Raw genomic sequence first — 24,684 nt, 5'->3', positions numbered from 1 at the left:
GGACACATAAATATCCAGTATTTTAATTTTATTATAAGTTCTCAGCCAGTGGAGGGGCTCTCCAGATGAGCCCTGGTGCACCTCCAGACACCAGATGCAGAAAAGTCCCCCCACCCCACACCCCCAGGAAGCCAGGGACTCTGACCTGTGGTAAACAAGGCTTTCATGCCACTTTCGTTCACCTCAGTCTTCACCTTCTGCAGTGCCTGGGCCACATACAGCGATTCCTTGGCTGGGGGGCAGAGAAAGACATGAACATGGGCCAGTGATCCTACCCCTATTAGCCACTCCCAGCTCCTGGCACACAGTGGCTGGGACATCGCTGCTGCCCAGCCTGGCTGACGGCCACGGAGGGACCTGTCTTCCAGGGACTGATCTAGCTCTGTTATGATCCCTGATAAAGTCCTGCCCTGCACAGCGCCCTCTGGCAAGGAGTTCCCCAGGTTATTGGTGCACCAGGGGGGAAGAACATCCATAATTTCTGTTGTTTTTTAAAGTCAGTAATTATTTTACATGTTTTTCCATTGTGATCTGGTAAAGAATTGGATAGTTTTGCAGCACTGAATTGGGTGGAATTTTGTGCATGTTATGTTATTTTGTTCGAATAAAAGTTAAATGCAGATAAAGTTGATTTTTTTCATTAATACCTAAATGTTTTCAATGTTATTTGTAAATCGCTTGCAATAGTATTTTCCGGTTAAAGTGTTATTTAGCCATATAATTAACTGATGTTGTAAAGCAGCTGATGAACCGACTTGCAAGTAATGAAGAAAATACATTTTTTTTTCAATGACTGCTGGTGTTCGTTATTTTTGTGGAGGACATCTGGCAACCCTATGAAGGAGCAGTGGAGGGCAGCAGCACTTGAGTTCCTGTGCAAGGTAAGTGAATCCTGAGTTTGGGGAGCAGTGGTTTGGGGATGTGGGGAGGTTTAAGCCTGGGAGTGGCTTGGGACTGCAGAGGGAGGGGGGTAAGCCTAGAGGCGGCTTGGGGCTGCAAGAGGGTGTTACGACTGTGGCAACTTGGGACTGCAGAGGGATTTAAACCTGAGAATGGCTTGGAGCTGTGTGGGGTTAAGGCTGGAGGCTTGTGTACTTTTTTACAATATGAAATATTAATTGAACAGTGATGCTTGAAAAATGTGCATGTGGAGAAAATTGGATCCACCCATGTTATTGCAAAGCGATTTGTTTGATGGTTTATGTTGCAGTTAAGCCTGGGACTTGGGGTGGGGTGTGGGAAGCGGTTTGGGGCTGCAGGGGGTTTAAGCCTGAGGACGGGTTTGGAGCTGAGAGAAGTTAAGCTTGGAGGTGAGGGGGTGGTTTGGGGCTGAGATGGGTTAAGCCTGGGGATGCAGGGAGCAGGTTTGGGGCTATATTGTGTTCAGCCCCCTGAACATGTAAAAAATTGCCATGTGACCCCTGATGAAAAAAGGTTGCCCACCTCTGATCTCACCCATCCTTGACAGGTGTTTATCTAACTGTTCTTAAAAATCCCCAATGATGGAGACTCCAAAGCTTCCCTCAGCAATTTATTCCTGTGCTTAACCACAGGGTCTTTCCATGGCATTTATTATTTCCTCTGGAATATAAACTTGCATTTAAAACAATGCCTACATTGTACAAATGAACCCAACATTATCCTCCTGAGGCCTACACTTAAAATTTAGGACAATAAACAATGACCAGCCTTGCAGCTCTGCCATTCAATGTTACCTCTAATCTTTTCCAATCATGTGCAGAATAAATTTTTATGTGCACCAAGGCATGTGTGAATGTGCATTATCAGTAAAAATAAAAACCCTAGTTGCAGGTGCCCTGCTACTCAGCTGGGCTGCACTGGAATCTGTCCTGTACGGCTGCACAAATGCCTAGCTTAATGGGAACATTGCTGCCAACCCATGATAGTAAAATGTTTTTTAAATACATTAGAAGCAGGAAGCCTGCTAAAAAAGCAGTGGGGCCCTTGGATGATAAAGATATAAAAGGAGCGATCAAGGAAGACAGTGCCATTGCGGAGCGATTAAATGATTTCTTTGCTTCAGTCTTCACGGCTGAGGATGTTACAGAGGTTCCTAAATCTGAGCCAGCATTTTTAGGTGACAAATCTGAGGAACTCTCCCAGATTGAAGTGACATTAGAGGAGGTTTTGGAGTTAATTGATAAGCTGAATAGTAACAAGTCTCCAGGACCAGACGGTATTCACCCTAGGGTTCTGAAAGAACTCAAATGTGAAATTGCGGAGTTATTAACAGTGGCTTGTAACCTATCCTTTAAATCCGCTTCAGTACCCAATGACTGGAAGATGGCCAATATAACACCAATATTTAAAAAAGGCTCCAGAGGAGACCCTGGCAATTATAGACCGATAAGTCTAACATCAGTACCAGGCAAATTAGTAGAAACAATAGTAAAGAATAAAATTGCAAGGCATGTAGAAGAGCATGAATTGTTGGGCAAAAGTCAGCATGGTTTCTGCAGAGGGAAGTCGTGTCTAACTAATCTATTAGAATTCTTTGAAGGGGTTAATAAACATGCGGACAAGGGGCACCCAGTGGACATAATATACCTGGATTTCCAGAAAGCCTTTGACACGGTCCCACACCAAAGGCTTTTATGTAAATTAGGCGGTCACGGGATAGGAGGAAAGATCCTTTCATGGATCGGGAATTGGTTAAAAGACAGAAAAAGGGTTGGAATAAATGGTAAATTTTCACAATGGAGGGGGGTAACTAGTGGTGTTCCCCAGGGGTCAGTCCTGGGACCGATCCTGTTCAACTTGTTCATCAATGATCTAAAAAATGAGGTAAGCAGTGAGGTGGCAAAGTTTGCAGATGACACCAAGTTGTTCAGGACAGTCAAAACCAAAAGGGATTGTGAAGAACTACAAAAAGATCTCAGCAAACTGAGTGCTTGGGCAGCAAAATGGCAAATGAAATTTAATGTGCGTAAGTGTAAGGTAATGCACATTGGAAAAAATAACCCAAATTACATGTACAACATGATGGGGTCAAATTTCGCTACGACAGATCAGGAAAGGGATCTTGGAGTTATAGTGGATAGTTCTCTGAAGACATCCACGCAGTGTGCAGCGGCAGTTAGTAAAGCAAATAGGATGTTAGGAATTATTAAAAAAGGGATAGATAATAAGACAAAAGATATCATACTTCCCCTATATAAAACTATGGTACACCCACATCTTGAGTACTGTGTGCAGATGTGGTCTCCTCACCTCCAAAAAGATATATTGGCATTAGAAAAGGTTCAGAAAAGGGCGACTAAGATGATTAGGGGTTTGGAACGGGTCCCATATGGGGAGAGGCTAGAGAGACTGGGAGTTTTCAGTCTGGAAAAGAGGCGATTGAGGGGCGATATGATAGAGGTATATAAAATCATGAATGGTGTGGAGAAAGTGAATATAGAAAAATTATTTACCTTTTCCTATAATACAAGAACTAGGGGACACCAAATGAAATTGATGGGTAGTAGGTTCAAAACTAATAAAAGGAAATTTTTCTTCACACAGCGCACAGTCAACCTGTGGAATTCCTTGCTGGAGGAGGCTGTGAAGGCCAGGACTCTATTAGGGTTTAAAAAAGAGCTCGATAAATTTTTGCAGGTTAGGTCCATAAATGGCTGTTAGCCAGGGGTAAAGTATGGTGCCCTAGCCTTCAGAACAAGGGCAGGAGATGGATGGCAGGAGATAAATCACTTGATCATTGTCTTCTGTTCTCCTTCTCTGGGGCACCTGGCATTGGCCACTGTCGGCAGACAGGATACTGGGCTGGATGGACCTTTGGTGTGACCCAGTATGGCCGTTCTTATGTTCTTATGCCCCTGCAGTGCCCATAACCAAATGTTGGCACTGTGATATCACGACATGATGCGATGCTATTGTGATAGATGCACAATGTTGTTGTGACATGATGCTGCAACACACCCATGTGCTGTGCCACAGTGTGCCAGACCCCTTGTGCTGGGCGGCAGGTTGCCAATGGTGACAAGCCGAGAGCAGCCAGAGGGGGCTATGCTCAGGGTCAAGGCTGTAGGATTTTCCACTGCAGGCAGAGCCAGGTTCACACAAGCAACTGGCCGCTATAGCCTCCCCTCTGTACTCCATGGCCCTGGAGGACCAAGCTTGTCTCCTTCCCCACTCCCGTCTCTATGGTATGAAGAGCCCTCCGCTGCCGCCTCTATGGCCTTAGCGGCGGCGCTCTGTCCGCCTGCCGCTTCTCTGTGGCAGCGCTGGTGGAAGCCGGCTAGGAGACGGCGCGGCGCTCCGTCCATCCGGCGGGCCTTTCTCGCTGGTTGCGGCCTGAGGGCGGGCGCGCGCGGGCTTGGCGGAGCGATGGCGGCCGTGCGGGGCCTGCGGATTTCGGTGAAGGCGGAGGCGGCGGAGCAGCCCCGCGGCCCCGAGCCCGAGCCTATGGAGGTGGAGGAGGGCGAACTGGAGACCGTCCCCGTGCGGCGCTCGCTGCGGGAGCTCATTCCGGTGCGGGGCCGAGCCGCGGGCCGGAGGGTGGGGGCCGCGGAGAGCCCGTGCGGGGGGCGGGGCCGGGGGCGCAGCGGCCCCCAACTCTGGGGCCGGAACGTGGTAACTCGCGCGAGCTCGCCTGAGGTAAACCCCGGCGGGGTCCCCGGGGGATGCTGAACCTCAGCGCCGGCGGGGGACGGGAGCTGGTCACTGAGGCACAGGCCGGAGGGGAAGTCAGTGGACTGCGTCTGGGCAGGGAGCAGGGCAGCCGGTCGAGCGCCGCAGAACTAACCCAGGGCAATGGGAACCCGGCTCCTTCCACCCCCAGCATCGCTCGTAATTCTTCGAACGGGACTTGTGCAGGGATTCGGAGCGGGGTGTTTGGGGAAATGGGACTGGGAATCGGGAGTCTTAAAAAATCTATGTTTTTAAAGAGGAAAGTGACATGTAATGGCACCTTGTGCCAAGAGGTTGTTTGAGAACATCACAGTGGGAGGTTGTAAGTCTATAAAATCCTGTTCAATTAGTTAAAATGGTTAAATGGTTAAACATTCTATTTCACCAGTGAAACGGGCGGCAGAGGGAGAGTGTGGCCAGAGGCCTCTTTAGTTCCCACCAGTCAGCCTCATCTTTTTAGGGTGAGGCTAACTCGTTAACCTCTAAGACCCCTAGTATGTTGAATAGTAACAGAGGTAGCTGTTGAATAGTAACGGAGAGTAAGCCGTGCTAGTCTACACACTATCAAAACAAAAAGCTACTTGACTGCTTTTTGTTTTGATAGAGGTAGCTGTGTTAGTCTGTATTCCCACAAAACAAAGCAGCAGAAATGTAGCACTTTAAAGACTAACAGAGTGATTTGTTCGGTAATGAGCTTTCGTGGGCTAGACCCACTTTGTCAGATTTGAAGAAGCGGGTCTGTCCCACGAGAGCTCATCACCAAGTAAATCATTTTGTTAGTCTTTAGAGTGCTACATTTCTGCTGCTTTGTTTTCTTTAACACCCCTAGTATTTTTAGGGAGCCTAATGTCTTAAGGCCACGTGCGAGTCTGCAACTGATGAGCCTGTGCAAGCTGAAGATGTCATTGTCGGACACGACGGACAACCTACACGTCTTAAAGTAATCTGATAGTGCTAAACTCACAAGAATTTTTCAGTTGGAAGACAATTATACTTGCAGCGATAGAAATTAAGAGTTTGTAAAGCTGTTTGATTATCATCTCCATCGTCTTGCTGTGGCAGAAGGTATTTCCCCCTGTGATTGTGGGGATGTTAGATTTTTAACAGCTGCTAAAGATTACTTATATACTATAGGAAGCTGTATGCATTTTTATCCATTCTGTTTGAACATAAGTCCACTGAGGCTACAGCTACATTACCGTGGTAAGTTGATCTTAACTGCTTAACTCCAGCTACCTGAGTAATGTTGCTGGAGTCCATTTACTTTAGGTCATTACTGCACCACAGGAGGGGGGAGATGGAAAAACTCTCCCATCAACTTCCCTTACTCTTCTCTTTGGGGTAGAGTAAAGGGGTAAACTTCAGAGTGATCTGCAGTCAGTTTGGAGGGTTTTAACTAGACCTTACTAAATTGACCACAAATGGATCAATCTCAGAGCTTCGATCTGGGCAGTAGTGTAGACAGGTGTTGAGTACACTTCTTGGTCAAGAATCTACTGGAGCTTGGGGTTTGTCTACAATGCCATTTTACAGTGCAATAACTTACTTTCTTCAGGGGGAGGGGGTAAAAATGCACACCCTGAACACAGCAAGTTACAGCATTGTAAAGCACGAGTATAAACAGGCTCCCAACCCAGGCAGCCATGCTCCCAAAGCTGTTAGCTACTCCCCTCGACGAGGTTACCTACAGCAGGGTGAGCAAATTTTTATATCAGGTCCCCCTTTTCATACCTGCAGTTAGCCACTGCCCCCTCCCTCTGCCCCCCAGCCTGTCTAATCCAAATAGTGGTGGTGAGTGGAGGCAGCAGGGAGTGGCACAGGCTGGGACACTGCTTCCTGTCGGTCACATTCACCAGGAATGGTGATCCTCAGCCAGAGGATTTTGAAAAGTCAGATGCACAAATTCATGCCTCTCTGCCTGCCACACCACAGAGATTTACCAGATTGCATGGTTTTGTTGCCTAAACAACGTGTGTCTCTTTAACATTATTACCATACTCAAGGCTACCACCATACCTCAGGTATAAGGCAGAAAACACACACTGAATGTTGTCCCACAACTCAAGGATATGGTTATGAAGTGTCAACTTTCTTTATTTTATTTTTATTACTCTCCAAGGTGGCACTAATTTTGACAGCTGCTAGACTAATTTTCTGACAGTTTAACAACTTTAGAAACAAGGAATCATCATACAGGGCCAAATCCTCTTTTTCTTGGTTCATGCACCAGGCTTTGCCTCCCATATTTCAAAATATAACAGAATAAGCTAGAAAACTAGGAGGGGGCAACAGATATATTAATAAAGATTGAAGGATTGCAAAATGAGCATGCACAGGAATGGCTCCTTTAAAGTTTCTTGCTCCTGCAGCTGCATGCAGGACTCCACCGCTCACTGTGCCAGCTCTGATCCCCTCTCTCAATTGGTGCAGAGCTGAGCAAGCCATCTTTGCTGCTGGATTGGAAATGGAAGGCAACGGGGCCCCCCAAAGAGAGGACCATCCTCTGTGCATGGTTGTGAGAGAGCTGGGCGTAGGGAGGGTGTTGTTGTGTGTCTGCAGGGCTGCTTGTGCTGGGGCTGCTCTGCTGGAGCTGTGAGGAGGCTGTGTGGAGGCTGTGGGGATTATGCTGCGCCCCCTCCCTTACAAAATTTCGCACACACCCTCCCAAGAGGGGCACCCCTCACTTGGCACACCTTTGACTTTCAGCACTGGCAGAGCTCTCTCCCACCAGTGCTGCTGTGACCATTTTGCTGTGTTAAAGCATTGCTGTGCTTGCACTTTAAACTTAGTGAGCGTAAACAAAGCCTAAGAGCCAGTGAAAGTAGAAGGGAATGGATTTATTTTCAAACTAATTGCCAGGTGACATTTTGTCATTCGGACTGGTGTGTTGTATTTAGCCATCATCACAATTTCACTTTATTTCAGGACACGAGTAGAAGGTATGAAAACAAAGCTGGAAGTTTCATCACAGGAATAGATGTCACCTCTAAGGTAATATTGTGCTGTGGGTCTTTTTAAAGTTTTGTATTGTTATTGTTTGATGGGAAACGTTGGTCTCCAGGAAGTTCAGAGAAATGGTCATTTTTAGGTTCACGTAGACCACTGACTGGCCCTTTAATTTGTCCTCATGGATGTTTTGATATTAAAACACTGCACGATTTAATTATTAGCCCACCAGCATGCTTTTACTATGTAATTAACCAGTTGTAGTTGATAAAACAAAACTTTGTAAGTCATTTTGCTGTGATAAATATGTATAAGTAGATTTACCCGATGTTACTCAGGTTCTTAACGCAATTTTTGTTTTTTTGAAAATAAAATGAAAATGTACATACTTCATTTAAGTCATTACTCTGAGGTGATGCTGGGGAGGAGGGCGTCAGCATGCAGTTTGCCCCAGAGAGAGAAGACTACACCAATCCTTCTACGCTACAGCTTGGGGCCAGGTGAGAGGAACCTCTCAATGGCTGCAGCAGCACCAGGCAGCACAATATGGAAAGGAATGCATGTTCCATGGATGGGAGAGTTCCAAGTTTATCTGCCCCCCTGTGCACTCCCCAGCTAGAGTGAGGAATGGAGCAAACTTCATTTTCCCTTTGTTCCCTGACAAAGAGAAAGAGCCAGTGATGTCCCTCGGGGCTGGGGCAGTCCTGGACAGGAGAGCAGAGGGAATGCTCCCAGCCCAACATTCCCTTTCATCTGCCTGCTGACTCTGTCTCTCTTCTGTATTTTTTAAGGAGACACAATCCCATTCCATGTACATCCCATCTTTCTGGCTCAGTCAACTCCTTACTTTGCTTTAAGTTGTGATAAGAGAAGGCTGTATACCAAATTTGGTGGTCCTAGCTCTTACCATTTAGAATTGCTTGAACAGATAACTGATCAGACAGACAAGCTCTCTCCAATATATAGTAGATTAGTACTATAGTAAGTGAAACTAAATTTGTACTACTGATGCTCTTTTGGGTAGTCATCATCATCAATGACCGGGGGCTCAGCGCACGTTGGTGTCTGATGCCTCTCTCACTATTTCCTTCCATCTTTCTCTATCCAGTGCAGAGTGACTTAGTTGCTGTAGACTAGCTCTGCACCAATCTACAACATCAACTATCCATTCTGTGTGAGGTCTGCCTCTCCTATTTGAGCCATCCATTATGCCGAATACTAGGGTCTTGATTTTTCATTTGTCATTCATTCTGCAAATATGTCCAGATAGTTGTAGCTTCCATTTTATAACCTTCTGCAGCAGGTTCTCTTTCGGCTCTATCTTCCTATATAATTCCTCATTGGTGACCTGTATCCATCCTATTCTCAGAATCTTTCTATAACAACTCCTTTCGAACGCCAATATTCTTCTTTTTGAATCTTTCGTTATCACCCATGTCTCACATCCATACAACATGCTGCTGAACACACACGTTTTCAAGACGCCCAGCTTCGTTCTTAAGCTAATTGCTTTGCTTTTCCAGATCTTATCCATCGCCTTCAAACTCGCTCTTGCTTTCGCTATTCTAGTCGCTATTTCCTTCTTACAGTCTAGATCATATGTTATGTTGCTCCCCAGATATGTGAACTTCTCTACATTTTCTAGTTCAATACTGTCCACACTGATCTTCCTTCCTATTTCCTTATATCCAAATACCATTGTTTTTGTTTTATCGATGTTCCTGATCACTAATTTGACTCCTGAACCCCTGAGATCTGAGTACTACCTACTTCAGACACTCTTTTAATAACTGGAGAACCCTTTTTTGAAGTTGGGTTGGTAATTTTTTTTTCTCATGCTGTGATGTCTGTCTTGTGTAAATTATGAAAGCCAGCAATTCATAAATTGGAAAATCTACAAAATAAGCTTTATGAAAATACTGAGCCACAGATCTCTCTTGTGATTTTACAGGGAGGGAAAGATTTATTTGTAGACAAAGTTCTCATACTCTCCAAAAATTTGTAATACTGTTTCTAAAAGCTCATTGCATTTGCCAAAAAGCACAGGAGGCTCTGTTAGAATTGCAGTGTTGCTACTCCATAGTGCAAAGCAAAGCCTTTCCAGTCATGGCATCTGATTTTTTTTTTTTTTATTGTGTGAGTGACTGAGAAGGGAAAACAAGTGTTTGGCAGGAAAATCTAGTTCCCTTGGCTTGTGTCTTCAAGGAACAACATTGTCTGTTTCCACATGCTGAGACTTAATTAAGTACATAAGTTAACAGCCACTTCAAAACAAAGTTTGATTATTTTGGGTTATCGTGGAACCTTAAATTCGCAGCTGGTCTCCTTGACACACAATGCACTTTTTAAATAATTGGCATTCCAGTGAATGATGACTCTACCTTGTTATCTGAAAAATGAAAAGCAAATTTACTATTCTGTGTTAAGTGCTCTGTGGTAGTATTAGAACTTTACATTTTCAGTGCATAATAAAAATACAAATCTTCACAACAGCAAGAGCCACTGCATGAGTTTTATACCCATTTTACCTAGAGAAAGCCCAGCTAGACAACTTACTTGACCAAGAGCACAAATGGAGCTGGTGTTAGAAATTGAAAAGCAACACTGTTGGCTAAAACGATGTAGTTTCTGTATGTCTGAAACTTGTGGTTCAGGAGAGTTATAGTATCAATGAGAAAATTTCCCTCTCTTGTTACATTTCTTAGTAACGCTTCAAATGGCATTCATAATTAGGGATAAAGATGCACAGTGCTGCATAATAAAATGAGTGAGTTGGGGAGTCTAATAAAACTCATTAGAAGGCCAAATTTATCATGTAGATATATTGGAGAGCAGGTCTTGTTTAATAATATTTTTTAGACAAATTTAATTTTAGTCAATTGAAACATCTTTAGAATACTCTAATTTTTTAGGCGGGGGCATTCTGTATCAGCTGCAAGAAAGAAAATAAATATTGCTTCTCTAGGACTTGCATAAAATCTTTTCTATCACTGGTGTTTGGAAACTCTGTTAATGGGATCCCTGGAAATATCTTGGATTACCAATCCCAGCAAGATTTTTACAGTCAGCATTCCAATCTGTACTGATAAAGTACAAACACAGGGCTATTCCCAAAGGCCACAGGTCTCCGAATACATTTTTAACTGTCTGGGAACTGCACGCTGTATATCTTCTCAACTTGTTTTTCCTCTTTTTCTCCAAGTAAACAGTCCATCGCTCTCAAAATAAAAATTGTCTACCTGGTAGAGAAATACTGTTTTAAGTAAAAGTTTGCTAAATTTTGCCTTTGATGTATTCTCATTTTTAAGTATAGATTAATTTGATTATTCATCAGAAAAGTTAAGAACATGTCCACGGTCATACAGAGCTAGTGGCGGACTATATATTATTATTACTATTACGGTGTTTGGACCACAAGACAGTAATCTTTTGTCTCTTAGTCAAGTTTTGAAAGAATGTTTAATTTTGTCCTTTTCAACATGATTTTCTTTATTGTTAACTCGCCCATGCCTATTGAAAATCTTTGTATTGGTTAACTTCTGGCCATTTGTATGTATGTTTGTTTTTTGTTAGTATTATAAAATTTGTTTGGCACTAAACACCAATTTGTTTTTCCATTGGATCTTGTCTCTTGTAGGAAGCAATTGAGAAAAAGGAACAAAGAGCAAAGCGTTTTCATTTTCGAGCTGAAGTGAATCTTGCCCAAAGAAACGTGGCATTGGAGCGGGACATGATGAAGAAAGGTAGGGAAAGGACCATGATCTTAAACTCAACAACAGGCATAATCTGTAGATTGCTTCCTTTTTTCTGGCTTGACAGATGTACTCTTCCACTTATTTCCATGTCCTCCTGAAAAAGCAGGCATTGGTAAAAGGAAGGTGTTGTATTTTTCACTTTTTTTCCCTGTTCACTTTGCCATTTAAAAAAATACTTGTAGATGATCTAAAAATAAATAAACTGTAGTGAGAGGATGGTTAAAAAACATTTGAAAATAGAAATCGAACCATTTTGAACAGATGCCATTTTTTATTGATGTGGCACCAGTATCCACTACTGCATGTAGATTGACTGTCCACGCTATTTCTGTCAGCAGACACAGAAGCTCTTGGCACATGCATGATTTCAACACTCCAGCAGGTTGTTTCATCAGTATAATGAAAGAGATATTGGCAACTTAAAAAAATTTTTTTTAAAAAGGAGTAATCGTCATCTGAAAACCATTCAGCATATTCCTCTGAACCCCTTATCAGTTTTTGTGGTTTTGCAACCACGTTTTTCCTATTTAAAATATTTTTCTTTGTATGCTCTCACAGCAACAAACAAAAAGAACCTAAGGCCCCAGTTGTGCAACTGCATTAGTGCAGATGGGCAGATGTTCAAATTATCATGTTGAAGTTAGTGGGGCTCAATGCAGTCCCGGGGGAGCACCCATGTGTATGCAGTTGCAGTACCTAGGTCCTAATGGTCCTTCTGTGCAGATCCCTTTACAGGATCGAGACCTAGGTCATTGATTATTCAGAGGAAACTTGAAACTGACTGACTGTACATATGGTTGTGAAATACATGATGAAAACAGGAAAATAAGGTCACTAATTTACAGTTGCAGATAGTCATACTACTGCTTCTAACAACACTAGGTTAAAAAACTTTCACAAGGGCATGATTAGGTTTTTGGTTTTGCTTTTTTTATTGGCTCATGTACCTTTAAAATAATCTGAGTAGTTATTGAAAAGTTAATGACAATTTGTGTGCTGTCTTTAAAATCAAATTATAATCAGTGATTGGCAGTAGAATTTCAATAGCAATGCATTTTTATATTCCTAATGATTTTTGTTCATAAGTATCCTGCTTTCATTTTCAACTAGAAATATCAAAACGTGAAATTATAACTTACATTCCCAGCCACTAGACTAGACGATCATGCCTTTAAATTGGTATAGGGTGTACCTGATTTTAATAAACTACTCTCTACCTTTTAAAAAATGATTTTGATTTTTAATTCAACATGTTTCTTATACATGCACTGAGTTTAGGTTTCGTTTCTTGTTTCCAGCAATCCCCAAAGTGAGACTGGACACAATCTACATTTGTGGGGTAGATGAGATGAGTACACAGGACATCTTTGCCTATTTTAAAGAGTATCCGCCTGCTCATATTGAATGGCTAGATGACACATCATGTAAGTAAACTAAGTCTTTAGCGGTGTTCCTTCTAAATTTTTCCATCTGTGGGCAGAATAAATTCTGTTGTTTGAACCACCAGTAGAAATGCATGCTGCTGTTTGAAGGAGCTCTGCAAATCAGCTGGGCATTTCCTGAATCTCTCCTGGGAGGCCGCCCAGGTGCTCAGCTGACAGGGAACACCGGTCTTTAGACTATAGTTGTGATTATTTTTGGTATTTGAGAGCTCTTGACTTCTATTACTAATTCTGCCACTGCTTCCTTTGTGGCTGTTGGGCAAGTCATTGGCCCTTCTATGCTTTTGCTTCCCCATCTGTAAACTTACTGCCTCAAGGAGGTGTTGGAAAGGACTAGTTAATAAAGAACTGTGAATATCAAAACAATGTATAACTAAGTTATTGCTTAGTGAGAAAATAACCCCAGCTGTCACAGGTTAAGTTGGCTACACTCTGCTGCAATATACAGTGTTGTGAAAGATGACAACACTAGTAAAATGGTAAGCTGCAATCGTGTGTTTTAAATTGGTGCAACCCTATAGTAGCATTTTTAGAGGTCTGAAAAATATTGAGGTAATATCCTTGTTTTTCAGAGTGAGAAACAAAATAAAAGATAAAGACTTAGAAAATACAAAGTTTGGAGGGCACTTGGGTATTTAATTTATGTGTAGGTTTTCTTCAGCCTGCCTTTACATTTAAAATATGGGTGTTTTCCCTTTCAATGAATCTTATCTGCTCAGGCATCTTAATATAAAATAAGATAAACATTTTGGCCCTAGTTTTTCCTGAATCATTAAATGTCAGAACACCATGTAATGCTTGGTGTGGCTGGGTCTGGACTGAATGCAACACAGTAAAAGGGTGTTTGCTCAGTGCTTATTATTAAAAAGTAGCTTTCAAATCTTCTTTCCTCTCCATGTTTCTAACTGAATTATTAGCCTGACATGGTCACTTTTATTGCATATAATTTTAATTCCATCTATTCTTAACAGTATTTTTCTGACATGTACCAAACCTGAAATGTATTTGCTTAAATGCAGAAGAACCTTGGAAATTTTTGCATCACTAATCTACACATTTTATAATCTGTACAAAAAACCTTAACAGTCTTTCTTCTCTGTAAATATTAATAGGAGAGTTCTGCAATGAGGTCTCTCCTTCCTTAATTATTTTATAAACTATACCACCATCATGCTTCCTAGAATACAGTAAGCCCTGTAGTAACGCAGGGGTTGTGTTCTTGCAACCCCCACCCCCTGTAACTTGAATTTCTGCACTAGTTGGGGGTGGAGAGGGAGCCAGTCTGTAGCCTGGTTCCAGGCTCCCCTGGGCTTGAAGGAGCAGGGAAACAGACCAGCCCACGAGTGCTGGTCAGTTTCCTAGCTGCTTCTCCCTGCCTTCCTCCAGGGGCACAGCTGTCAGCCTGACAGCCATGCTGCTGGGGGAAGGCAGGGAGAAGGCTTTTGGCTTGCCTAGCTGCCTGCAGCCCCGCAGCTGGGGGAAGGCAGAGGGAAGAGGCCACAGATCAGCTTCAAGCTGTGTTTAACTCGCGTTAAAGTGAGTTACGCACATCTTGGAGCCACATATGTGGACGGTTTACTGTACTGTCAGGAGTTTTACACGCTGAAACTAAGTAACTCTCTCCACAATAAACGAACAGCTCCTTTTATGAGCCACTGTTCTTGATTTGCTCATGGTTGCTCACTAGCTTATTCAGAAAGTGCAGTAATCTTGAGTGGGTCTTCTAAATAGTCGTGCAAATAAATGAGACCCTATTATTTACGGAGACCTTAATCATTTCAACCTACTTTTTGTTTTAATGAGAAAATAATGTTTATGGCCTTTGTAGTGCTGTGTGGTGAGTGCTATGTGTCCCCTGCTGATCAAAAGTTTTTAATTGTTTGTGGATTTGTTTTTCTTTCATGAAACACAACTGATATTCTTCCTGCCTATTGGTACATATAACTTTATATACTTAAAATGTGACTAAAGTTTTATATTAGTAATGTGTGGTCTACATAAAGGATTGCCAGATAAAGTATTTTATCTTAAGAACCTTTTGTGGAAAATTTAGCACTTTTTTGTGTGGGTTTTTTGTTTTAGGTAATGTGGTCTGGCTTGATGAAGTGACAGCAACACGAGCTCTTATAAATATGAGCTCTATGCCTGATCAGGATAAACTCAAAAACAGAGAAAACAATGAAGAGAAGACAACTGAGAAAAACAGGAAAGGTAGATTCACAGAAGGCATAGGGCATGCAGTTAAAAATCCATATTCTTTAAAATATATGTTCGTGGTTTGGGTGCTGCATAATTTGAATTACTGAAGGAGGCTCTGTCATATAGTTTCAGGTAATGGTATTCTGCCACTTTAAAAAAGGCTTTCATCTTGGAAACCTTTTGAAGGAGCTGCTTCCTAAAAGGTGGGTTGGAGAGATACCAAAATCAGCAATATGATCTGTCCTGAACATTCTAAGCATAAAGACAAATTCAGAGGCATTGTAAGTAGTGGGGCAAGTTGCACAGTCCTTTTAACTCGCAAATTGAGTGGGTAGAAGGGTGGGGTGGTAGCAATAAGAAACAAACGAGTGGCTGTAAGAAGGTGCATAATCTTCTTAAACCATCCGGTTGGTTCCTTTTTCCTTGGTACTACATAAGCCTCTCTGCAAAATTGATTTACCAATGTGTAACTTCATCTCTGTTTATATTATCTCTGAATTTGACCCTGTTAAAACCTGGCCCCATACCCCACTGCATGTTCATAAATCTGTTGCAGCTGGACCCACTTAGTGGGACCCATGTGCTTCAAAGCCAGCTGGGTCTGGCTAGAATCTAGTCACGGTTTCTAGCTTCAAGACCTTAGGGCATGTTCCCAGGCTCTGTCCTCTTGTCTGCCTTTCCTTGGGTTGTGGGATGCCACCATCTAGGACTTTGAAATCAATGTCGGAGACCTTCTGAGGGCTCCCCTCCCCTCTACTACCTCATCACATACATTCTGTACAGTTTCTCCTAGGCTGTGAGCACTCTGCCTGGAAAGCAAGTAATACAAGCTTAACAAAAGATTTTTTTACCCATAGTGACTTTATTCTTAAAGTATATGAAGATCTTTGAAAACAAAAATCCTGAGACCTAATATAAGCTCAACCCTTCTATGAATCTAAGGCTTTATCAGTACTCCAAGCTTGGCAGAGTTTATCTTGTGCATGCACGCTGTTCTGTCTCTCTTCTGCAAATGCTTGTAGGTAGCCTTTGGCCACTCCACCTTCTGCTCTGAGTAGAATCCTGCTTTTAAACAGGATTATTCCTGTGACCTGTGTACTCAGATGTACTCCGGTTCCCTTCAGTCATGCTTGCCCCTGCAGGTCCCCGTGTGGAAAACCCATTGTTCCATGGGGATGGATCAGTAGTTGAAAGACACAGGTTGACTCCAGATTACAGTCTTGATGGCTTTTAATGTTAGGTCCTTTAAGGAATCTTTGTGCATGTCCAGGCTTGTGCAGTCACAGTGTCCAACATTTCCGCATATAGAACAACATAATGTTCATAATTTGACTTGCACATATTCCACTTTATCACAGTGGCCATAATCTCCTTTTCTAGACCGAGCATACTGTAAGGTAAGTTGTGTAACTCGAAGTAGCAAAGGTACCTTTTAAAATTGTGATAAACCTGAAACTTACTTGTTGACACCCCTGTAATCATATCCCCATTATGCTTCCACAAGTAGCATTTGTGGCTTTTTTTCCTTTGACTGTATCCAACTGTTTTGCTGCTAAGGATGATGTTCTTATTTCCAGTGATGTGGTTCATTCAAAGAAGTTGAATTGCACATAACCAACCTATAGTGACAATGCAGTTCATAAAAATATTTAAATGTGACTGTAGGTTTTACTTAGGTGTGAGTTGCATGAACAAAATCCAATTTACCGGTCTTCACTTAATTATTAGCAGAAGCCATTGTATGTGGTCTGTTTTCACAACACAATTATGCTTCCAGATGCCTTCCATAGCAGTTTTCTCCTTGCAGCTTTCCACCACAACTCAGTGGTTTTCTAACCAACCCCTTTCTACCTTGAGAAAACTAAGTCAGTACAAAAATAGGTATTGTGAGGAATATGTAGCTTTTTATACCTTTTACCAGTCTCCTCCATGCTACATTCTCTTTCTTTGCGCTAAAAGCTTTATTGTGCAATTTTAAAATACAATGTAACTTTGTTACAGGCACATACCAAGATGCTACAACATGTAACATTCTGAAAATATATTGTGTTACTTTTGGAGACTCGGGAAAGACCTTATTTAAATTGAGGTCATACTTTCAAATCAATCCTGTTAGGTACAAAATAATTATTCTTTGCCAATGTATATGTCAACAGTAGCAAAATATGTATTGAGCTTAACTGCTACATACATTTCCGTATCTGATCATCAGGAGGAAAAAAACAGGTTATGGGACAGATTTCACATTTTTTCGCTTGGGAAGAATTTGCTGTATTTAAATGCTAGGTGAAGTATTGACTATATTCTATTATTAAATAGGTCTATTGAGAGGTTTGCCCAGTGTTTGTAAAGTTCTTCAAGATAGCTGAATGAGAGGCACTGTTAAAGCAATGTTATGTTGTCTTACAGAAATGTATGAACCAAGTTTCTCCTGACCATATAAACAAAATCTTTTTCTTATCCACAAAAACCCTTGAAAATATCTGCCATCAACTAGCAAAGCACAATGTATACAATCCATAGACTGCTGTAATCCATTATCACTGGTTAAAAGCTTGCTTGCAAAACTGAAATAACTCAGAATTTTTTAGCTGCAGAGATTCTCAGTAACTATGGAGCTTTAACATGCAACTATTTTAACTGGTAGCAAAATTAAGATATTTAATAACCTCTCTGCCATCGATAAACTGAAATGTCACGTTATCTTTTATTGGAGAATTAAACTGAATCCATCCCTCGTACTTCAACCACTTACATGGATTGAGAGCACCAGCATGAAAGAAGCTCTCTGATTCATTAGTTTTGTTGTGTACGCACCTGTTTTACATTTTTGCGGATGTTTACTGTCTTATTTTCTAGGATACACAAAACAATTGGTTTGAGTTCAGAAAATATAAGGAAATGAAAACCAATGCTGGTGACATAAAATCAGGAAGAATTTCTTAAATTTGTTTATTCTTAGACAAACAGGAGGAAAGCTCGGATGATGAGACTGAGGAAGGAGAGGTTGAGGATGATAATCCAAGTGATGTTGAGGTGAGTACATAAAGAAAAATGTTCAACATGAGAGATTCAGCTTTGGGAAATGCATTTCTTCAGATAGTCTATCCTGATGCTTTCAGATATTTTCTTAATTAAAAAATACTATACAGATTTTAGACTGTTCTGTAGAATCATAAATTAAATTAGTAATTGAATTACTAAATCAGATTGAATCCTTATAAAAACACTTAAGGCTAGAGGAAGTCCAGAAATTGTCACAGTGGTGATATCAGGCTAGGATGGCTTTATGAACCCTTGGTTTTGAGGATGACCGGTCAGAAGCTGCTCCACCTTTGTGAGTACAGTATGAAAGCAGGTATGGAAAAGTCTGGAAGGAGGAGATAAAGAAAGGAGGAGGAGGAAGGTAAGTGTGTGCATTTCAGTCACACGCTTCTCATTTGTATTATTCTTACAACAGCAGGGAACAGTAATGCAATTACAGACTGGTAACTCTAACATCAGTTCCAGGCCAATTAGTTGAAACAATAGTAAAGGATAAAATTGTCAGGCACATAGAAAAACATAATTTGTTGGGCAAAAGTCAACATGGTTTCTGCAGAGGGAAATCATGTCTTACTAATCTGTTAAGAGTCCTTTGAAGGGGTTGACAAACATGCAGACAGGGGAGATCCAGTGGATATAGTATGCTTAGATTTCCAGAAAGCTTTTGACAAGGTACCTCATCAAAGGCTCTTATGTAAATTAAGTTGTCATGGGCTAAGAGGGAAGGTCCTTTCATGGACTGAAAACTGGTTAAAAGACAGGAAACAAAGGGTAGGCATAAACTGTAAATTTTCCAAATGAAGAGGTGTAACTAGTGGTGTCTCCCAAGGGTCAGTCCTAGGACCAATCCTGTTCAATTTATTCATAAATGATTTGGAGAAAGGGGTGAGCAGTGAGTTGGCAAAGTTTGCAGATGACACTAAACTGTTCAAAATAGTCAAGACAAAGGCAGACTGTGAAGAACTTGAAAAAGATCTCATCAAACTGAGTGATTGGGCAACAAAATGGCAAATGAAATTTAATGTGGGTAAGTGGAAGGTAATGCACATTGGAAAAAACAACCCCAACTGTACTTACAATATGATGGGGGCTAATTTAGTTATAACTAATCAGGAAGGAGATCTTGGCGTTATCGTGTATAGTTCCTTGAAAACATCCACGCAGTGTGCAGAGGCAGTCAAAAAGGCAAATAGGGTGTTAGATGTTATTAAAAAAGGAATAGAAAATAAGACAAGAAATATCTTACTGCACCTATATAAATCTATGGTCCGCCCATGTCTTGAGTACTGTGTACAGATGTGGTCTCCTCACCTCAAAAACAGTATCCTGGCACTAGAGAAGGTTCAGAAAAGGGCAGCTAGAATGATTAGGGGCTTGGAACAGGTCCTGTATGAGGAGAAGCTAAAAAGATTGGGACTCTTCAGTTTAGAAAAGAGACTGAGGGGGAACATGAAAGAGGTATATAAAATTATGACAGGTGTGGAGAGGGTGAATAAGGAGAAGTTATTTACTTGTGCCAATAATACAAGAACTAGAGGACACCAAATGAAATTAATGGGTCACAGATTTAAAACTAATAAAAGAAAGTTCTTCTTCACTCAGTGCATAGTTAACCTGTGGAACTCCTTGCCAGAGGAGACTGTGAAGGCTAGGACTATAACAGAATTTAAGAAAGAGCTAGATAAATTCCTGGAGGTTAGGTCCATAAAAGGCTATTAGCCAAGGGTAGGAATGGTGTCCCTGGCCTCTGATTGTCAGAGGCTGGAGATGGATGACAGGAGACAAATCACTTAATCATTGTCTTCGGTCCACCCCTTCTGGGGCGCTTGGCACTGGCCACTGTCGGCAGACAGGCTACTGGGCTGGATGGACCTTTGGTCTGACCCAGTATAGCCGTTCTTATTCTTTTTTTCAAAAGAAACCCTCTGAGATACTGCTAGAGCCAAAAGAATTTTTGAAAAGCTGTTTCATTTAAAATGAGCTGCTTAATATAACAATGTCAGGTCAGCGTAGGCCCAAATTTCAGTTTGTGTAAAACAAACTTAATATTGTTAAGTAAGTTTAATTATTTTAAATTTTAATGGAAACTTTTCTAGATAAACATTTTTTTATTTGTTTTGTTGTATGTGATCACTGGGCTAGAAACTGGCTATAAGCAAACAGTAAAATAAACTAGTTGCCTTTCATTCTTCAGGTTACATGAAATGTAAAAGGTTGAATATAGTATGTTGTGGTCAGAAGTAGTGGAAAGTAAATTAGATTTTTTTTTAAATGCTTAGTTTTAGTAACTTAGGGCTTGTCTACACTACCACCTTCCTTTGAAGGAAGGATGGTAATTAGGGTGTTAGGAGTTTACTAATGAAGTGCTGCTGATTTCCGCCCCCCTTGCCAACTTCAAAGTTTTAAACTTCGAAGTACTGGCATGCATCTAGCCACAGCTCATCTGCTGGTACCTCGAGTTTGAAGTTGCCCCAGCACTTCGAAGTACCGGCAGGTGAGCCGTAGCTAGACATGTGCCAGTACTTCGCAGTTTAAAACTTCAAAGTTGTCTCAGGGGGCAGTTTGCTTAATGAAATGCTGCCAATGCATGGCAGCACTTCTTTGGTAAACTCCCAACACCCTAATTACCATCGTTCCTTCCAAGGAATGTGGTAGTGTAGACGTGCCCTTAGGGTTTTAAGAAAGGGAGGGGGAATCTCTTTTTAAAAAGGAAATAATTTTAACCTGCTATTATTCCTTTAATAAAGCAGTCTGTTAAAGAGATACAAAACAGCTGAAACAACAAGAAGTCCTGTGACACCTTATAGACTAACAAATATTTTGGAGCATAAGCTTTCATGGGGAAAGATCTGCTTCATCAGATGCATGAGTTGTTCACAAATCAGATGGAAAGTTCCTAACACACAAATACACTTTCTTGGTAGTATTTGTTAGCTTTGCCGTTGAATGTAATCTGTACTGAAAAATATCTTATTTTCTAAAATATTTTCTTTGCAAAGTTGGATACACTTTCCCAGGTAGAGGAAGATTCTCTCCTAAGAAATGATCTTCGCCCAGCCAACAAGTTGGCTAAAGGAAACAAACTGTTCATGAGATTTGCTACTAAAGGTAAATGATGCACTGCAAAGGGACTATCTAGAGTTTGAAGGTGTCTAATGTCTGTACAATACAGATAAAAATAGCATCATTATGAAAGTGTTAGATTGCTTGTCAAGCATTATATGTTAAGATCTTATCGTACTTGTGTGCGTTTTTACTGTGTGAAGAATATTTATGTAAAACTTACTTTGAGTGAAATTCAGCCAGGTTCAAAGGTTCAGCAAAAGGTTTATTTACCACTGAAGTCCTCAAAATAGGCTTTGTGATAGCCTTCTGCATAAAGGTGATCCTTGCCTTTTCTGAACATCAAGAATTCTTTGTCATGCTAATGGTGCAGGCATTCGCTGTGTGTTATTAGGGGAAGCTGTTATGGTCATATAAATAGATAACATGAATGCATTTAAGGTAAACATAAGCAGTAACTATTTTTCCCAATTTGACTGTGTTCTTTTTCATACAGTCCTCATAGTGACATCTCTAAGTAGATAGTCTCCATATTCCAGCTCTTAAAGTGAAACATGATCGTTGGAAACTTATATCTCCATAGAAGGAAACTAATTAAACTCAGTGTCTTTTACCGTTATGTTTCAAAGGACTTATCAAGCATTGTAAACCTTTTTGTTCCTAGTAAGTGCACTAATGTTTTACTCAGATGAAGGAGATTGGCTATTTCATAGCTCAACAATATTTGAGACTGCCATTTACTATACGTACTTCATATCTTTGAGTGGGCACTCTTTGACTGTGGTATCCCCGAAATAGCTGACATGCATCTATACAAAGTCTTTCATTTCAAAATATTTTGAAGTAACAGGCATGCTAGTTCAACCTCCCTGTACACCTCATCACAGGAAGAGTAAAGGAATGTCTTGAAATACCACTTTATTTTGACATGTCGCACTGTTTAGAAAACGCCACATGCCAAAATAGCCTATTTCTAACTTGATTCAAAATAAGAACAGTCCATTTTTGAACAATATTGTCCTATCTATTTTTGTACAAAAGAATGACACTAACTACCCATTTTTAGGCTGTTATATTGATGTTTGTTTTGGGTTTGTATTCAGTTTTTAAATTTTTATACTTAATTATAGGGTTGCTAACTGTCCTCTGATCAGAAGGACATTAGTTGTTCATTTAGATGATTTTCGCTTGGTTTTTTTGTTCCACGTTAAAAAAATAAATAAATAACAACGTCTCAAAAAACTAACACTTTTTAAAATCAACTTTTAAGCATTATGTATGGCAGTTTTTCAGTATGAAACCCTCCCCGACACCACTGTGTATGCGTTCCATTAATATATTCCAAGCCCAAAAGTGTCTGTGGCCAAATTAATCTGGGAAATGCTGAGCTATGCAATTTGTGTAGTTTATTTTGAGATTAGGTAGTTGTATAGATGTAGTCTTTATGTTTGCTCCAGTATGGTTAAGACACCTGCATGGGAAAAAGTATTTCTATAACTCCAGTGCTCGTTTTCAGATGACAAAAAAGAGCTTGGAGCTGCAAGAAGAAGCCAATATTATATGAAATATGGCAACCCTAATTATGGTGGTATGAAAGGAATTCTTAGCAATTCTTGGTGAGTACATGGAGGCAAGTAGAACCTTGCATTTGTCCAGCTGTGCTTACAAGGCTATTTAATTTGTGTTATCCCTCAAAGTTTTCAAAGACTGGGGCAGGTGGAGGTTGGAAGCATTCACCTGTATGTGAGCAAAATTGATCTGTTGACTTTGTTTATAAAAATTAAGGTTTTTAACTCAAAATTGATTAGTGCTTATGAGTAAGATATTCAGATTGGGCAAAAGAACCATAGGTGTGTTCAACTGCTGTTAGTCAGTGGAAATTACAGCTGTTTACTCCATGGCTGATTTGAGTCACATTCTTTTGGCCTTTACATGGCAGAAATGCATTTGCTTTTTGTTCATGTTCCAGGAAACGAAGATATCATTCACGTCGAATCCATCGTGATGTCATAAAGAAAAGGACACTCATTGGAGATGATGTTGGGTTGACACCTCCTTACAAACACCGGCATTCAGGTAATTGACAGTACTGGAAATGTGTACTTTGTCTTCAACCAAGTTAAGTTGCCACTGTTGTGAAGTTGCAGAATGAAATGAAATATAAGTCTTTGTGCTTGACAGGCCTGCCATTTCTGTCCACTCCACCTCATTAAATAGTTAACCAAGGCAGAGTTTAGTTCAGGAGAAAATAGTGGCTATCGCATACTAATTTTGGGTGGAGGCATTTCAGTAGTTAAGACATGGAACTGAGTCAAGATACTAAGATTCTTGACCCAGCTTAGCCACTGATTTACTCATTCCATGACCTAGTTTTTCCTGTTTCCCTGTTTATCTATCTACTTTATATGGCACATAGTGTCTGAATGAATTATTCTTACAATACTTCTCTGTGTGACAGGACAGCATTACTCACCCTTTGCAGTTGAGGAACTGAGGCACAGAGATTGCCAATTTTCGAAGACCACATACGAAATCTGTGACAGGACTGAAACACAAATATCCATTCAATGCTTTAAATACTGTTCTTAATATTAACTTGATAACTGTTTCTCAAGAACGTTAAGAGAAATTACAGTTGTGGATTCCTTTCAGGATCCTCTGCTGAAAGTATAAAGTGGTACCTAAGCATTAATATGCAAAACGTAAATTCTAAACTAATACTTTTCATTTAAGTATTCTCACAATTAAAACAATAATTGAGATACTTGCAGTTTGGCAGTTATTCCATTAATAGTTGTTACTGTCTTTGGGTTTGGTAACCTGACATTTTTGTAAATAGTTAGCTTGCATAATTAATCTGATAGCCAGAGCAGTGTCAGGTAAGTGAAAGAGAGCTATGATTTTTCTCCATCAGCACTTTGATTTTTTTTAAGTGAGTCATATGATTTTGCAAGCAACAGTTCGGTTACGAAACATCAACTCGTTAAGCGTAGGTACTTCACTTTACTTCGTTGTTTCCTTTTAGAGATTTAGGAAATGTGATCTAGAGTACGAAAGACAAAAATCTCTAACCATTTGTTTACACTGCATGTTACACTGTGATATTTGCCATTTCAGTTCTTGTCTTACAATACATGGCATAAATAAAACAGTTGGGTAGTAGGGCCATATGTTCCAGAAAATCCAATGGAACAAGCTTCTAATTGGTATTTTAGTCTTTACAATGGTCACATAATTTATGTGTATTAGGAACAGCATATGGGGAAAAATATGTTAAGTGCTAAGGAACAGCTGTAAAGCAGGCAGCATATCTACTGACTACATTGTTTATTTATTTATTTAAAACAAAGGCTGATAAAAAAAACAATAAATTTTCTAGACTGCATTCCTGTATATGTGCTGAGTTACATAAAGATTGGAAGAGGGTGCTGAAATTGTGCACCATCATCCATATAACTCCGTGTGATTAACACTGTCTTATTTGATGGAGCTTTCTTTCCCTCCTGTTCCATGTGACTAGTGCCCTACCAAAATCATGATCCACTTTGGTCAATTTCACAGTCATAAGATTTTTAAAATCATAA

General features: G+C 40.6%; 1 protein-coding gene across 9 annotated transcripts in view; it reads left to right on the top strand.

The window, feature by feature from the left end:
- Window positions 1-809: 809 nt before the first annotated feature.
- NCBP3 (nuclear cap binding subunit 3) overlaps window positions 810-24,684 on the top strand; it is a 39,834-nt gene continuing 15,959 nt past the window's right edge. For 5 of the 9 annotated variants that reach the window (XR_012648130.1, XR_012648129.1, XR_012648128.1 and 2 more), the window contains exons 1-9: window positions 4,277-4,491; window positions 7,576-7,641; window positions 11,234-11,339; window positions 12,650-12,775; window positions 14,876-15,004; window positions 17,955-18,028; window positions 21,037-21,145; window positions 22,617-22,716; window positions 23,070-23,176. Coding sequence is in view for 2 of the 9 variants with exons in the window: in XM_075013825.1 (XP_074869926.1) it covers window positions 4,348-4,491; window positions 7,576-7,641; window positions 11,234-11,339; window positions 12,650-12,775; window positions 14,876-15,004; window positions 17,955-18,028; window positions 21,037-21,145; window positions 22,617-22,716; window positions 23,070-23,176 (961 nt within the window). In the remaining 7 variants the exon portion in view is untranslated. Of the gene's footprint in view, window positions 882-4,275; window positions 4,492-5,672; window positions 5,716-7,575; window positions 7,642-8,078; window positions 8,097-11,233; window positions 11,340-12,649; window positions 12,776-14,875; window positions 15,005-17,954; window positions 18,029-21,036; window positions 21,146-22,616; window positions 22,717-23,069; window positions 23,177-24,684 lie in introns of those variants that run through there. The other 4 variants (XR_012648131.1, XM_075013827.1, XR_012648132.1 and 1 more) reach the window with 4 other exon arrangements.

The sequence above is a fragment of the Carettochelys insculpta genome, chromosome 19, assembly GCF_033958435.1.
Source record: "Carettochelys insculpta isolate YL-2023 chromosome 19, ASM3395843v1, whole genome shotgun sequence".
NCBI lineage: Eukaryota > Metazoa > Chordata > Testudines > Carettochelyidae > Carettochelys > Carettochelys insculpta.
The sequence above is the reverse complement of the archived record's forward strand: the minus strand, read 5'-3'. Positions and strand labels throughout refer to the sequence as shown.